Source organism: Diabrotica virgifera, chromosome 5 (genome assembly GCF_917563875.1).
Source record: "Diabrotica virgifera virgifera chromosome 5, PGI_DIABVI_V3a".
Taxonomy (NCBI): domain Eukaryota; kingdom Metazoa; phylum Arthropoda; class Insecta; order Coleoptera; family Chrysomelidae; genus Diabrotica; species Diabrotica virgifera.
The window spans coordinates 149996361-150014061 of NC_065447.1; the positions used below are offsets into that span (position 1 = coordinate 149996361).

The 17701-nt window shown below is 33.0% G+C and overlaps 1 protein-coding gene across 1 annotated transcript in view; it reads right to left on the reverse strand.

Annotated features, from left to right (window-relative positions):
* The window catches only part of LOC126885494 (NFX1-type zinc finger-containing protein 1-like), a gene marked incomplete at its 3' end in the record, with an annotated part of 372388 nt that overhangs the window by 129688 nt on the left and 224999 nt on the right, over positions 1-17701 (reverse strand). Inside the window, 2 exon segments of the mRNA XM_050652072.1 lie at positions 9134-9424; positions 16811-17149. Coding sequence (XP_050508029.1) covers positions 9134-9424; positions 16811-17149 — 630 coding nt within the window.

The following is a 17701-nucleotide window of genomic DNA, read 5'->3' on the forward strand; positions in this document are numbered from 1 at the left end:
CACGAACAATTTTTCGAACCAAATTGCGCCCTGATATTGGCCAGTAATTTTCTCTTAAGGAAGCAAGAAGTGCTTGAGGACCAACATGTAAAAGTTTCAAATGCTCATGGCGAGCAATGAGTATCGTGAGGTGGTCTTTCTGAGGTAGGACTATGGGGTGTTTCTTGTTAAAATCAAATGACGAATGATGTAAACGACCGCCAACGCGTATTAATTTTGTTGTTGTATCAAAGAATGGAGTTAGGCCAAGAAGTTTACTTCTTTTGTCAATTTGGTTGGAATTGGAAAGTGCATCATAATCATATGGAAATGACTGACGTTGTACGAACCTAATTAAGGTTAAAAGGGAATTATTGAGTTCTATTGTGGTCAAGGGACCTGTTATTCGTAAATGTTTATGAATCGACAGATTGTCTTTAAATCTTAAGACATAAGCAAAGACGCGTGTTAGTTTATTTAATGAAGAATATTTGTAGTAAAAGGTAAATTCGTTGTTGATGTGATGAAACACAAGAGTTTTGTTACGCAGTTCAGGTAATTCAGAAGTTATACAAACTTCTTGATGTTTTGTATATTGAGGCCATTCTTCTTGAGGCAAAGTGAGCCAAGAAGGGCCATGAAACCATATGTGGGAATTACTGAGCGAAGAAGGACTTATACCTCGTGACAGTAGATCTGCTGGATTATCATAAGTATTAATATATTTCCAAAATTCAGGGTTGGTCAGTTTATGTATTTGTGAGACTCGATTTGCTATAAAAGTCTTAAGTAAATGGGGAGAGGTGTTTATCCATGAAATAACAATTTTAGAGTCAGTCCAATACGTAATGTTTTTAAAGGAGACATTTACAGATGAAGTGACCTTTTCGACAAGTTCAGAAAGTAGTGATGCCCCACAAAGTTCGAGTCTTGGAATGGTTACAAGTTTCATAGGAGAAACTCGAGTTTTAGCACAATAAAGATTTGAAGTGTAATTTCCAAATGTATCTGTGCAGCATATGTAAATACATGCACCGTAAGCCGCCTCCGAGGCGTCAGAAAACCCATGAAGTTGAACAGAAACTGGGTTAGAAGAAAGTACATGTCTAGGTATTTTTAAAGTGTTTAATTTTGTAAGTTCGAAGTAGTATTTCGACCAAAGTGTGTAAATACTTTCAGGAACAGATTCATCCCAACTTATCTTGAGTTTCCAGAGCTCTTTAAGAATAATTTTCGATATAACTGTTACGGGTGAAAGTAACCCCAAAGGATCAAATATTTGTGCTGTACAGGATAAAATCTGTCTTTTGCTAATCTTTAAGTTAATTGTGGAGATATTTATAGAATATTGTAGGGAATCACAAGACGGATTCCAAAGTAATCCTAGTGTTTTGTTATGTTCGTCAGAACCAAAATGCAAAAAATCAGGATCAGAATGATTTTGTAGAGACGAATCATTGGTAGTCCATTTTCTCAGAGGAAAACCGTAGGAAGATAATAAATATGAAATAGTTTCCTTGATTTCTCGGAGTTCTTCCGATGTGTCACAACCAGTTAATAGATCATCTACATAAAAATCGTGCAAAATTATAGAGGAAATTTTTGGGTATTCGGAAATATGTCGATGAGCAATTTCATGAAGAGACCTAATGGCAAGAAACGCTGCTGATACAGTACCGTAGGTAACAGTATTCAGTGTATAAGCAGAAATTTCATCATTTTTATTAAATCTCCAAAGGATCTTTTGAAGGTAACGTTGTTCAGGAGTAAGGAAAACCTGACGATACATTTTAGTTATATCTGCACCCAGTACGAATTTATGTTGACGAAATCTAAGTAAAATGTAAAATAAATTATCTTGTAAATGAGGGCCGACATACATGATGTCATTTAATGAGTAGCCTGTGGTAGTTTTCGCACTACCATCAAATACAACTCTTAACTTTGTAGTGGTTGAAGTTTCTTTTAAAACGCAGTGATGAGGTAAGAAGAATCCAGAATTATCATTAGTGTCATTTATTAGGGACATGTGACCAAGTTTAATGTACTCACGTATGAAGTCATGATATTCTAATTTCAATTGAATGTTATTTTCAAGTTTTCTCTCTAAGTTTAAAAAACGTTTTTTGGCAGTAGTTAGAGAATCCCCTAAAACTGATGGAGATTCCTTTAGTGGAAGAGTAGTGATAAAACGACCATCACAATGGCGAGAAATATGCTGCTTAAAATGATTTTCACAATAGATGTCTTCTTCGGAAACAAACTTAGTTTTAGGACACTCCTCTAGTTCCCAAAACTTTGTGAGCTGTGAATCTAATTCACTGATAGAAGAAAAGTAACAATTATGTTGGGGGTGGTGTTGAATATTTGTTGGAATTGGGCCAGAAATTATCCAACCAAGAGTCGTTTTTTGAATGATCGGTAACCCAGGACCAAGTTTGATTTGTCCCACGCTTAAAATATCCCAAAATGTGTCAGCTCCAATAAGAAGGTCTACTGGACCAGGTTTTTCAAAATTCTGGTCAGCTAGAAGTAATTTTGTTGGAATATTGAGCTGGGAACGATTGATCTGTATGTAAGGTAAATTACTTGTTATGTTGGGCAAAATTAGACAAGATATTTTTTTCGAGAAATTGTTAATATCTGATTTAAATGTTAGTGATGTCCGGAAGTTAATATTGTGAGTTAATTGATTAATTCCCGAGATCGAAGTGTTGATTTTTTCCTTTGAAAGTTGTAAAATATCACAAAATTTCTCAGATATAAAGTTGGATTGACTTCCGTTGTCCAAGAGTACTCTGCATTTATGTGAGTTGCCGAACTTGTCAAAAGCGTTAACAACAGCAGTTGAGAGTAGAATATACGGTTTAATAGCAGTGTGAACACTTGAGCTTATATGATGTGTTGAAGAGAAGTTAGAGGTAGAAGTAGATTCATTTGACTGCAGCCCAGTGTTTGGAACATTGGAAGGTAATGAAGATTGAGAAGAATTGTTTTCTGTGGAAACTGAATTTGAGGATTGTGAATTCTCGAAGTGTAACAGAGTGTGATGGATCTTTCCACATTTTCTACAACCAGTAGAACGACAATCCTTAGTACGATGGCATGTGCCAAGACAATTAAGGCATAAACGTAGACGTTTTGCATTGTTTAACCTATTAGTAGGATTTAGTTTTAAGAAGTCAGGACAATAATATATTTTATGTTCCTTGTTACAAAAGTTGCATTTAAACCTATTCTCTGTGTTAGAAACAAAGGCTCTTGTTTCAGACTTATTACCTTTGTATCGTGGTGAATTTTGATCCTGTTTATTATCATTGTAGTTATCTAATGACTCTAAGATACGACATCGTTCTTTTAAAAATTTCAGTAAATCATCTAAAACTGGTAGGTTGTCTTTACAATTTTGTGACTCCCAAGAGCGTCTTGTTGAGTTATCAAATTTTGTTGTTAACAAATAAATAATCAAATCATCCCAGTGTTTAGTGGGGCGTTTTAAAACTTCTAAAGCACGTAAATGTTTTTGTGTATTATCTAGAAGTTGTCTGAGACCTTGATTTGATTCTTTTGTAACTAGTGGTAGGTTAAAGAGAGCTTTAATGTGATTGTTTACAAGTAACTGTTTATTTTCAAATCTTTCGATCAATAAACTCCAAGCAATGTCGTAGTTTGCATCGCAGACTTGCAAAGATTTAATAGTGTCGGCAGCTATGCCACGTAATGACAGACGTAAGTAATGAAACTTTTGTACATTGGAAAGTGAAGTATCATCATTAATAATAGAATTAAAACTGTCGCGAAAGAAGAGGAATTGATCAAACGATCCATCAAATGTAGCTAGATTCAATGGAGGTAACTTAATGTTGCTTGTATTTGTAGGCCCAGCTGCTATTGAACCATTGACACTACGTGAATCAGACGTGTCAGTAGGTCGTCTAGATAAAATAAGTTTTTTGATGTCAGATATTATTTTAAAATATCTGTCCTCAAAAGTCTGCCTTTCAATGGCATGTATTGTGTCATAATTTTCCTCGCAGTCAGGATCATCAGTTTCAATAAGCAGCTGAACCTCATTAAAAACATCTAAAAGCTCTTCGGCTTTGGATAATCGCATTTCTAAATCTACGAGGTCGATAACTTCATTATTTTCTACACTTCTAAAATATGTTGTTAAACGTGTAAGAGCACCTTTAGTGGCCATTCTCTTTGTTTTGTTTTGGTCTGACATTTTTGACAATTTGACCAAAATTTATGAGGATGCAAAATAATTAAATATTATGTATGTATGTGGCGTATATTATTATACAGATATAAACAATCAAAAAGTGTTTGATGTTTAAAGAAATAAATATTTGATCTTCGATGAATGTAATTAAATAAAAAGAAATGATTTATTCAAGTGCAGAAAACGGAAATAAATGTTTTGTAATTCAATTATTATGTACGTAAGAATTATTATTAACGTTTAGTTACGATCTGTCAGAATAAAATAAAAAATCAGCTAGCACATTCACAATGAATACGAGAGTAGGTAAAACGTCAAATAATATGTCACTATTCGAAATAAATATATTAATTTAGATTGAAACTCATGTACTTAAAATATTTATCAAATAGAGACTGAAAAAATGTGAAATTATAAAAAGGATTCAGTATTCAGTGTTGTAAATGTAGCTTCCTGGGGTTGATACAGCGGGTCAAGTACGACGTCGGTTCGTAGAATGTAAAGCTGCTATTTTCTTTGTAGTTCTGCTGGCACTGTAGATTCGCAGTTCGAAGGACCAATAATTGTGTATGTGGTGAAGAATTTTCAGAATTTCACGTAAATTTTAATACAACAGATCTAAAACAAATTACAATGACTTGAATGTAAGGAGTAAAAATGTTCGTTCATCGAAGCGTTGGTTTTGTGTGTATTCTCGTCGTTATGTACTTTTTCGTCACCCAGTAACCCTGGCAAATGAACTTGGGTCACTTCGTTCGGCAATCTTCGGTAATACGCACTTGTACAATAATTGGCAGAGTCTAATAAATTTCAAAGTCAATGTACTTAACACTAAGTTTTATTCAATTTATTCTTCTCCGGAAAATAAATAAACAGAGGGGTTTGTCTATTTGTTCACTTAATGAACAATACAAATAATTTACTAGATAAATTGTAACTATCCAAAAAGGTGTAAACTTATGCATATGTAAAAGATAATTCTTGCATTTCTTTTGTTAATTTTTATTTTGACTACTTACTGAAGCCATACGAAAAATTCCCTAAGAATCCCATTTCACTAAAAACTGGCAACATCTATTAGGCTCAGGTTTGTATATATACACATATGTTTGGGTTCAGAATTGACTGAAATAACAAGGGGATCAGGATTATGTCAATAATATGTAAAATCCCTATTTATATATCTTTAAAAATATTAAACATTTCTTTTGTATATATACATTTTTGAACTCCCCGCTAGAATTAATGAATATAAGCGTACCGTGGGCAACTCTAAATACTCTAGATATAGGAGGTTCAGGATTGTACGGTTTTCCAGATGGTTCAGGTATGATATAAAGATGTATATATATATATATATATATATATATATATATATATATATATATATATATATATATTGTTGTGATCTGCTTTTTATTAATTTTATATTAATTATTATTTATTTGATTAATTATTTAATTGTCGCAAATCATACATAAAAAATGAATAAAAAATCTCAGGGTGCTTTTTATACTATAAAAAAAAAATCCAAATTATCTCACGTTATACTTATCTTCTCTCGTGAGTTCAGTATCTCTTAGTTGATCCTAATCGGGATAAAATAGGGAAAAGAAATAAAGCAAAATATTAAAATAAAAATACAGAATTGTCTTTTATTTATCAAAATCAATACTCTTAAATCTATCAAGTCTAAAAACCTGTGGACACAGATGTCCGAATGAAATTTTTACCACTTAAATTTATTATAGTTAAAAAATAATTTATCGGTTTGTTCCCGATGACTTTGGTAAAACAAAATTAAACAAACAAATTTATGTATTCGCAAGATTAGCTATACTTCCTATTTACTTTTAGAAATATTGGAATTTTAATTCATATGCTTTTTACTCAAAATTTTAGTTTCCGAACATAAAAATATCTTTCACATAAATTGACTGACCTTTTGCTTTAATCACTCTGACCCAATCTCGTGACCCAAAAACAGCTCTCCCTCGTTGACTATGTCAAAGGCTACTGATCAAAGCCCTCTCCGTTCTCCAGCTTCAAAACTATCAGCATACCAGCACCAATTCTCCAACAAGCCGGGCCTCTTTTGACACGTACTCGATTCAAACAAAACTCCAAAAATTCTCTGCTATCCTTCTCACATTAATACAGAATCAAAGAGGTATTTCGTCTCAATTTGATCTGTCTCTCGTTCCACTTTTCAACACTATTCTCTACTATCAAACAGCCACTGGTATCTGCTAACTATCTATCCGCGAAAACGTCGAACTGCTCTTCAGCGATGTCAAAAACATAATGACTTCTTTTTCAAACTCTCTCAATCATCCAATCTACCTTTCCCCTTCCAACTTGCCAAGAATCAGAAACATCGACTTTTCCATTCGACAAACAAACAGTCGTTTTCAAAATTATTCCGATCATCCTTAATTACTTTCGGGGAAACTCTACAACATTCACTCGGGTTGAAACAAATATTAAAATTCCAAACTTTCTTTTTTAAACCCACGTTTCTCGAAAATGATAATTACATCCAGCTGTGGATTCTATAGTTTCCGTAGTAAACAACTTTCTCCATTTTAAACCTAAATACATCGTCCTTTTCACTTTAATTATTCACAAAAGTCTTTAATGGTTCATCGGAAAGCTCATTAAAAGAGAAATCCACTTACATCCAAACTAAATTCTAATAAATATTTACAGCTCAATATACAGGGTGTATCAAATTTATGTGCCCGCGTTATTTAAAAAAAAATTAATTTAATTTTCATTTTGCTTTTGATTGATAAAATTAAAAACACAATAATATATATATATATATATATATATATATATATATATATATATATATATATATATATATACTCATTATGTGGTATAACACCTCAAATATTCCAAGTTTTCAGTGAGTTAACTTTTACAGTTTAAACAAATTTAGTTTCGATCACGTTTTGACCAATTTTGAACACTGTGCGACGTAGACACCAAATCGGTACTACTTTCAGGGAAATTCCACCCCAAAACATCACAGAGCCTCCAATAAACAATGTCGTCTCTCTTATGTTGTGCTGTGCATACCGCTTACCTGGTTGACAAATTAATAACTCTTATAGGTGTCGATAAGAACTGTTTACGTTATGTGCCTTTCTGTTTTTAAAACTTTGTTAACTGTTATTTTTATTATTAATTTAGTGTCAGCTAAAACACATGTTAAAGAGTAAAACCAACTATTTTCTTTGTTTCTTAAGATATCATGGAGATTCAAAAAACAAAATGTTCACAAAACATAAGACCGCAATACGATTTCGATGTATACTCAGATTTGTACCTTGTACTCCCACAGGGTGTTTTAAACTTGGCATATGAAAAACATTTCTTTTCTTCCACCCGGTATTGGGACCGTGCAAGTTCGGCAAAGCGACCCCTATTTCTACGCTCTATACTAAAATTCGCACTTTTAATTATATTGGCCAATTATATTAGTCCTGGTTACTGGATAATTGTCAAGGCCATAGTCCAAAAAAATAATAAGAAGAAAAAATAAGATTCAGGTTATGTTATGAAAACGTCAACAATTGTATGTAGTAAATAAAATTAGTTATTAAAATGCAGTACTGCAAGCAAAATAAAATTAATTAAATTTACCTTTATATAATAATTGCATATCATATCAATATTGTGGAGCAATATATAATTTTTCTGCTTCATTGACAGAAGGTATGAAATATACGTCAATTTGACAATTTCAATTGACAATATGAATTATTTAAGATAGTTGCAATATTTCTCCGCGACTCGCGCAGGGTCGTTTCTCGTTTCCCCTTCCAAGTACTTGCACACCGCGAATAAAGGAGTTTGAGTAAATATTTGCACAACTGTGTAAATACTAAAGAAATATCTAAAATAATAAAATAAAAATTAGGGAAATCCGTTAATCTGTTCATGAAAAAATCAATTATGAAAATGAGCATACATTTTCTATATCCCTAACTTATGCCTCTCAGTGTACCTATACAGTATGGTGAAAATGAAAGGAATAAATTCGTTATTTCATAAACCGGTAACTTTAAGGAAAAATACCGAAACAGGTCGATTTTTATTTTTAAATTATAATATTTTGGCAGATATATCATTTGAGTGACGTCATCCATCTGGGCGTGATGACGTAATCGGTGATTTTTTTAAATGAGAATAGGGGTCGTGTGTTAGCTCATTTGGGTTATTTAATTATCTATTCAGTAGTATAAACATTAAAATAATTATTTCAGGGTCTCCAAAAAAAAATTTAAATAAATTATATTGACAAAAAAAGGAAGAATATATGTAATTTATTTGACTCAAAATACATTTTCCGGTTGCCAGAAACAGAAAAAAAATGTTTGTTTCACAAATAAACATGGCTTTTCGCTTAAATTCAATGTTCTAGCCAGCTCCCGCCAGCCACCTGCCTTTTGGAAGTTTGTACGTTTAATTTACGCGAAAAGCAATCTTTATTTGTGAAATAACATTTTTTTCTGATTTCTAACAGCAGTAAAATGTATTTTGAATGAAATAAATTAATTATTTTTCTTTTATTGTCAATTAGTTTAATTCAAATTTTTTTATTCACCCTGTATAAATAATAATCATATTAATATTTATATTACGGAATAGGGAATTAAATAAGCTTTCAAATGAGCTAGCACACGACCTCTAGTCTCATTTAAAAAATCATCGATTACGTCATCACGCCCAGATGGATGACGTCACTAGTATGACATATATGCCAAAAAATCATAATTTAAAAATAAAAATCGACCTGTTTCGGGATTTTTCTTGAAAGTCACTGGTTTACGAAATAATTAATTTATTCCAACCTTTACGTGCTCCCTGTATGTATACAGATATCAGATGTTCGTTTATAATAAGTTAATTATATCATACCTTCAAATACTCCAATTGGTTTTCTATTGTATATAGTTTCATTTCAAGTTCGGCTCTTAACATTTCTTTTACATATTTAGTCATATAACCACTCAGATTTGTATCCATTAAATTCTCGATTTCTTTATTGGTCCGCGTAATTTGTTCGTACAGATTGTCTAAGCTGATGAGCGTTTTTAGAGGTTCTACTTCTAAGTTTTGAAAAATGTCGTCTACAAGTTCATCGGGTTTTCTGTCATTATTTTCAATTTGTTCGTTTTGTAGGGGATTATCTTCAACGCTATTTATAATCTAAAATTATAAACAATTAAGTATGTTTGGTATCGAGTATCGAGAGACTAAATTACCCGAAGTAGATCAAAACTAACATTGTGGAACTGTAACTTGTTACGTCAGGATAATTTACCACAAAGAAGGTGTCAAAAACCGTAACCGATTATATAAATCGAATAATAAGAAACAGAGTGGTAACCACAAAAAGTCGTGTACAAACATACTACAATAATCTTCCCTGAATAACAATGACATCTGGGTAAAAACAGAATACGTTAAAACCACAAAATAGCCTTTAGTGAGAAGGTGTTAAGGATCAATAATTTAAAAATTGTAACATGCAACGTAAGAAATCTTTCCTGGCTTGTAAATTACACAACTAAAAAAATTAAATAAACGTGATGAAAAACTTCCTCCTCGGAGTTTTATAGAAGGATCGATAACTCTTGGCAGAGTATAGGTCGCTCAATATGCCAGGAGCTCTTTTATTCCATTTAATTCGTTGGATTAATCCCTATCTTTTAGGCTAATTTTCAAAGATTGTTATTTTTTTTTACTTTAACTACTATCTTTTTCCACCGTCTCCGATTGTGAATCTGTTCTCCTGAATCTCCAGTTTACAACTTCCATCTTTGATATATCCTCTAGCAGTTGGTTTTCTTATCTTATTTTTGGTCTTCCTCTTGGTCTATTTATTACTAGTTTCTCAGTTTTCGTAGTTATTACTATCAATCATGTCTTGACTCTCTTGCCATCTTGACAGTTATTTTTTAGTTAGTTTTAGTTAGTTTTTGCTTGTTACTGTCTTCAGCCATGATTACCTATTACACAGATACATTTTGAAGGATACCGCTTTGATATCTGGTGTCGGAACATAATTAATGAAGTTCTTTAAGGTGTTTCCTATACGTTTCTCGCCATACCTTTCTGTTTTCACTTAGTGCCATATTTCAAAGAAACTTTAAAATCACGGCACTAGTAATAAGTCGAAATGAATTAAATCAAACGTGTCAAAAGAAAATAAAGACTGAATTACCGATGAAATACTTAGTTCATGGGGTTCAGAAGAATAGTTAGAAATATATTAAATATTATTAACTTTAACTAAACTATTCCCACATAAAACTAATAATTCGTAGATATCTTGATGGACTAAAACAGATAGATTGGTAGACGTGGACACGTTGAGTGGCGATCCATCAAGCTACCTAGAGCTAAATCCCATCGATTATTTTATCTTGCAAAATACAAAAATAAAAAAACGGAAAAACTGACAAAACATGCAGGTACTAACCAAACTAATACTCCCTACTTTCTTTTTAAGAAATATATAATCAGCGTCTGTCTCCATAATATGTGGGTATATTTATGGGTATATTATGGACATGTGGGGATATTATTTGGGTATATTTGTATATAAAATTACACAAAGAAACGTGGGTCTCCAATGACGGCGTCACAAGAAATCAGACCGATCATGTTCTAGTACTAGTAGATGCCAGGAAGGGTATTTACTGCCTAGTCCTAAGAGGAGCGGATAGAGACACGGATCATTTTCTGGTAAAAACGAAGATAGGAACAAGAATAGCGTCCCAAAAAATCCACAAGAATATACCAACACCATTATGGAATACCGGCGCTCTATGGGATAAGGAGACAGAACAGAAATTTCAAAAGGCTATGGAAATAGCTCTAACACAGAGAGAGGACTACAACAACATAGAAGTCAACAGTGAAACGTATAAACAGAGAAGAACAGAGACAAGAAAACTAATGAACAGGAAGAAGAGGGAATATCAGGAACAAATAATCAAAGATGTGGAAGAAAAAAGAAAGAACAAACAAGCAAAACAGTTATTCAAAAAAGTTTCAAAGATCAAGACAGGTTACCAAGCAATAACAGGAAACTTCCTTCAAAACGACAGCGGGCAGCTTATCACTGATGACAAAGGAATCCTATAAACCTGGAAGGAATACTTCCATCAACTGTTAAACGACTAATCTAGCCGAAATACATCAAACACAGAAGTAGGTACATAAAGCTGAAATAGAAGACCAATACCCGACATACGAAGAAGTGACCCAAGCTATTAAAAAACTTAAAACTATTAAGGCACCAGTTAGCGATGATATAACCGCAGTGCTTAAAACATGAAGGAGAAGCATTGTACAGTTCCATATATACAAGCTAATTCAAGACATTAGGCGAGAAGAAACAACGCCAGATGAATGGAAAGAAGGGGTTATTGTACCAATCCACAAAAAAGGAAACAAAAAAATGCACTAACTACCGAGGAATAACATTCCTAATTACCACCTATAAAGTCCTTGCAAACATCCTGCTAGTAAGAATCAAAACATACACAGAAGAATTCGTTGGGGATTATCAATGCAAATTTAGACCGGGCCGCTCTTCTATTGACCAGATATTTACAATAAAACAGATAATGAAAAAATGCTGGGAGTTTGATCGTGAGCTTCATCAGATTTTCGTAGATTTTAAACAAGCATTTGATAAGAGTATGCAGGGCTAGACTGTGGACAGCGATGCAGGAACTTGGCTTTCCAAAAAACTAGTCAGTATGATACGGATGTTTGTGGAACATGGAACGGTTACGATGTAAGATGAGAGTTAGACAATACTCGGAGACATTTGAAATAAACAATGAACTAAAACAGGGAGATACACTTTCACCACAGCTCTTCAACCTAGCTCTGGAACACATAATCAGAAGTGAATGAATCGAAAAACCGACTACAGTATTTCATCGAGAAGGACCAAACCTACTGTTGGAATTTGCAGACGATATCGATTTAATAGGAAACATTAGATTAAGGATAAAGGAGACTTTCGTCAGGTTCGAGAAGTAAGCACAGAAGATGGGGTTCCTGATCAATGAAAATAAAACTATATGTATATGAGCCACAATAACCAAAGCAGAGACAGAATCGGTCAGAACATCACAATCGATGACTTTAACTGTGAGCGCGTTAAAGAATTTAAGTATCTTGAAACAACGATAACTGAAGACAATAATGGATCACAAGAAATAAACAATAGGATACAAGCCGGCAACAGATGTCGTTATGCCCTTCAAAACCTTATAAAATCGAAACAACTAACAAGACGTATAAGGATACAAGTACCTATATAAAACAATAATGCGACCCGTTATGATGTATGGAAGCGAAACGTAGACGATAACAAAGGCAAATGAAGAGAGACTACGTGTTAGGGAAAGAAAAATCCCAAGGAAGATTTTTGGGCACGTGTTTGATGAAGCAGCAGGACAATATAGGATAAGAACAAAAAAGAAAACCCAAACGCCAACATTATAAAAAAAATTAGGGCACTCATGGGAGTGCCGATAGAAGTGAAGACTTCTTATAGTATATCAATTACGAGCTCAATGCTTTTTCCCCATCCAAAAAGAAGTGATATACCTATACACATAATATAAATATATACGCACAAAATTTATTTCGGCGAGGTGATGACGGTCGCAAATTCAATACTTTTTTCCCATATAAAAAGTGCACAACGTCCCTAAACAAGTTTTCACTTCAAAAATTTATTTCGTCGAAGCGATGACGGTCGCTAATTTAATACTTTTCCCCATCCAAAAAGTGCACAACGTCCCTAAAGAAGTTTTCATTTCAAAAATTTATTTCGTCGAAGCGATGACGGTCGCTACTTTAATACTTTTTCCCAATCCAAAAAGTGCACAACGTCCCTAAAGAAGTTTTCACTTCAAAAATTTATGTCGCCGAAGCGATGACGGTCGCTAATTTAATACTTTTTCCCCATCCAAAAAGTGCACAACTTCCCTAAAGAAGTTATCACATCAAAAATTTATTTGGTCGAAGCGATGACGGTCGCTAATTTAATACTTTTTCCCCATCCAAAAAGTGCACAACTTCCCTAAAGAAGTTTTCACTTCAAAAATTTATGTCGCCGAAGTGATGACGGTCGCTAATTTAATACTTTTTCCCCATCCAAAAAGTGCACAACTTCCCTAAAGAAGTTATCACATCAAAAATTTATTTCGTCGAAGCGATGACGGTCGCTAATTTAATACTTTTTCCCCGTCCAAAAAGTGCACAGCGTCCCTAAAGAAGTTTTCACTTCAAAAATGTATTTCGCCGAATCGATGACGGTCACTAATTTAATATTTTTCCCCATCCAAAAAGTGCACAACGTCCCTAAAGAAGTTTTCACTTCAAAAATTTATTTCGTCGAAGCGATGACGGTCGCGATGACAATCGCGGAATCAATCCTTTTTCCCCGTACTAAAATAGATTTTACATTTATTTTAAATTTAAATACTTCTACACAATTTATATATACATACACATAATAAATATACGTACAAAATTTATTTCGCCGAAGAGATGACAGTTGCGATGACGGTCACGAAATAAATTCTTTTTCCCTATCCACAAATAGATTTTACATTTATTTTAAATTAAAAATCTTCTACACAATTTATATATACATACACATAATATATTATATACGTACCAAATTTATATCGCCGAAGAGATGACGGTCGCGAAATAAATCCTTTTTCCCCATCCAAAAATAGGTTTTACATTTATATTAAATTTAAATACTTTTATACAATTTATATTACAATTTATATTACAATTTATATACATACACATAATATACATACGTACAAAATTTATTTCGCCGAAGAGATGACGGTCGCGATGACGGTCGCGAAATAAAAAGTAAATCCTTTTTTCCCATTCTAAAATAGGTTTTACATTAATTTAAATTTAAATACCTCTACACAATTTATATATGATACAGTTCAAGTTGATTCTCAGTTAGAGTTGACTTTTCCTAGTTCTAGTCAACTCCAACTGAAACGAGCAGTAAAAGTTTTTGAAAAATTTAAATCAACTTTTACTAGTTGAAGTTGACTCTTTCTAACCCTTGTTAGTAAAAGTAGATTATACAATTTATACTCACTATTTATACTATATGAGTATAAACTCACGTGCATTTTTGATGAGTGTGCGTCTCTTGGTTTTGACCGTTTCAACTACTTATTAGTCCAGCCTGTAACGTCGCCCCCGTTAGGTAAATTATTCTGATTCGATTTTTTTGCACAAACTTACTCAAACAAATACATCCTTATAACAAATACACAGTGTCATGCGGTACCGCGGTCGAAAAATTGTTTAACCAATTTTTGTTAACCATATTCACAAAAATAATTCTTATTTACTCTACCTCATATTATGTATAAGTTTTTATTGTGTGAAAATTGTAAATATAGATAGCAGTACATGAAGGGTTTAAAGTGTGCCTGAAGTAATAATGTATTTTAAATGGGATTTACTTTTTCGCACTGTTTTTTAGCACACTTTCATATAATCAAATATCCTTAACTTTCGCCTTGTCATGGTGATGACATGTGAGCAATAAATTACAAAAAAAGTTTTGACAGATTAGTGGTTTGACAGAAGTTTGAATTTTTAAATGTCAAAGTTCTGAAAAATTGTAAAATAGGAATGTATTCCAGTGACGAAGAGTTGCAGTTTTTTTATTTGTTTTTTGGTAGATAAAATATTGTATGAAACTGTGCGTGAAGTACTTTTTGCGCACTTAGGCGATGTATAGCACTCGGCCCGCTCGTGCTCTAAACATCGCGTCCGTGCGCAAAAAGCATACTTCACGAACTGTTTTATAAATAACTAAGTATTTCACTCCGGACAAATTTTTTTAGATTATTTTGGTCATTCGGAGCAAAAAAGGTGTGATTTTTCTCTAAAATTGATAGTTTTCGAGTTATACGCGATTTAAAATGTGAAAAATGCGAAATGACCATTTTTAAGGCTTAATAACTCGATTAAAAACTATTATTATGAAAGTCAGAAAGTCACCTAATCAAAGTTTAAAGCCCCCCTACAAGCTCCTGAAGAAATTTTTGTGATTATTTTATTACTAAGCTGTTATTTTTAATTATAAACGATGAGCGCTAAACGCGTATTGAGGCGGCCGTCAATGTGAGTGCGAGTAAGATCCTCCATTCCGACCGTCTAATGGTGCATCTCATTCGCACTCACATTGACAGCTGCCTCAATACGCTCCTAGCGCTTATTGTTAATAATTAAAAATAACAGCTTAGTAGTACAATAATGACAAATATTTCTTCAGTACCTTGTAGGGGGGGGGGGGGGTCGTTAAAATTTGATTGGTGACTTTAATAATAATAATTTTTAACTGAGTTATTAAGCCTTGAAAATGGTCATTTTCGCATTTTTCAAATTTTAATAACCCGAGAACAATACATTTTAAAGAAAAATCACAAAAGACCTCTTTTGCTCCGAATGACCCAAATTATGTAAAAAAAATGTCCGCAGTAAATTTTTTTTGTGAATTTGTTTAAAATAAAATGTTTAAACAATTTTTCGGTTACGGTACCACCTGACACCCTGTGGATTCGTTATAAGGACCTCTTTTTGAGTAAGTTTGTGCAAAAAATCGAACTGGAAAAATTTACCTAACGGGGGCGACGATACAGCCTGGACTAATAAATATCACGATTTGAACATAATATACAGTAACATTTAATTTCTAGAATCGGTTGTTTGTGTGAATAAACTTTTACTAAATGGCATTGGGAAGAGTATACTTTAACTAGTTGGAGTCTACTTTTACTAGTAAATGTTGAATAAAAATCTTCATTTTATATTTATAATCAACTTTTACTAAAACCAGCCGTTTGAGTCGACTCGAACTAGGAAACGTCAACTCCAACTGGATAATCAACTTGAACTGTAACATATATACATACACATAATATAAGGCATAGCATGAGCGATGACGGTCGCGAATTCAATGCTTTTTCCCCATCCAAAAAGTGCACAACGTCCCTAAAGAAGTTTTCACATCAAAAAATAAAGTACAGAAGACTCCAATGGGCTGAATACCTCAGAAGACATTCTGACCAAAGAACAGTAAGACTGGTGTGGGAGGAAGTCCCAACTGGAAGGAGACCACGCGGACGCCCTCGACTCCGGTGGCGAGATAATATAGCAGGAGACCTAAAAGATATGGGCGTGGAGAATTGGGTAGAGATTGCTCAAAACAGAGAAGAGTGGAGCCATGTTGTCGAGTCGGCTAAAACCCACGAAGGGTTGTAATGCCACAAGTAAGTAAGTTAGGTGTTCACAGACTACAAACTGCAGTTATATTCCGCTATTTAGGAGGGACATTTATCGAACATTTTTATTCATAACTTTGTGTCTATCACAGTTCATTATTTTCACCTAATATTTAAAAATTTTGTTATTTATAAAAAAATAATGCTCGTGTGTAAAGTCCCTATGACGTACCAGTTTCATTGGAAATAGAAATCTAAAAATTAATTTTTAATTGTGAATACTTACATTCTGATTATTTTTAACATTATTTACTGGTCTTTTTCTAAATTTTCTATTATGACCTCCAAATAACCAGTTAATAATATGTTCTTTTTCGGCTTTTGCAAACCAAGATGTCGCATATTCTGGTACCACACCTGAAAAGGCACCAAAATCGATGACAGTGTCATAGTTTGCGATCGTATTTAGATATTCATTTATTGATTCGATATCTCGCATAATGTTCCTTACTATGAAATGTTTTTCAGAGACAGCTCGATTTGAGTAATCTAGAACTCTTTTTCTATTTCGAAGATTGTATTCATTTAATTTTTCATTTTTGGACTGTCCACCTACACGAATGATCTAAAAAAATAAAAATGTAGTAAAACCTTTATCCAAAATAACGGGAGTGGAGGGCATTCCCGATAATAAACTTTCAAGTAATATAGTCCAAGTAATAAAGCTTAAAATAGGACAAAACCTCGCAATTTTTACAGAATAGATCTATTTGCTTGAAAATTTGAGAATAGGTAGTAGATAGTCCAAGGATCAAAATCTATATAAGGCCGAAAGGCGCTTTTACCATGGGGGTGGTTATCACCCATATCGGGGGTGGCAATTTTTTATCATACTTTTACCCCAAAAGTTGGGAAAAACATTCATTCTAAGCAAAAAACGTTCTATACATTTTTTTTGATAAAATTAATAGTTTTCGATTTATTCGCTATGGAAAGTGTTAGTTTTATATCGAAAAAATCAATGTTTTTAATCAGTTTTCGGCTAATAACTCAAAAAGTTTTCGTATTATCAAAACAACTTTGCTTAACAAAAATGTACCTTTTGAAAAAATAAACAAAATAGTTTTTTTTTATTTTCTTTAATATCAATAGTAATCGAGCTGTACTTTATTATATG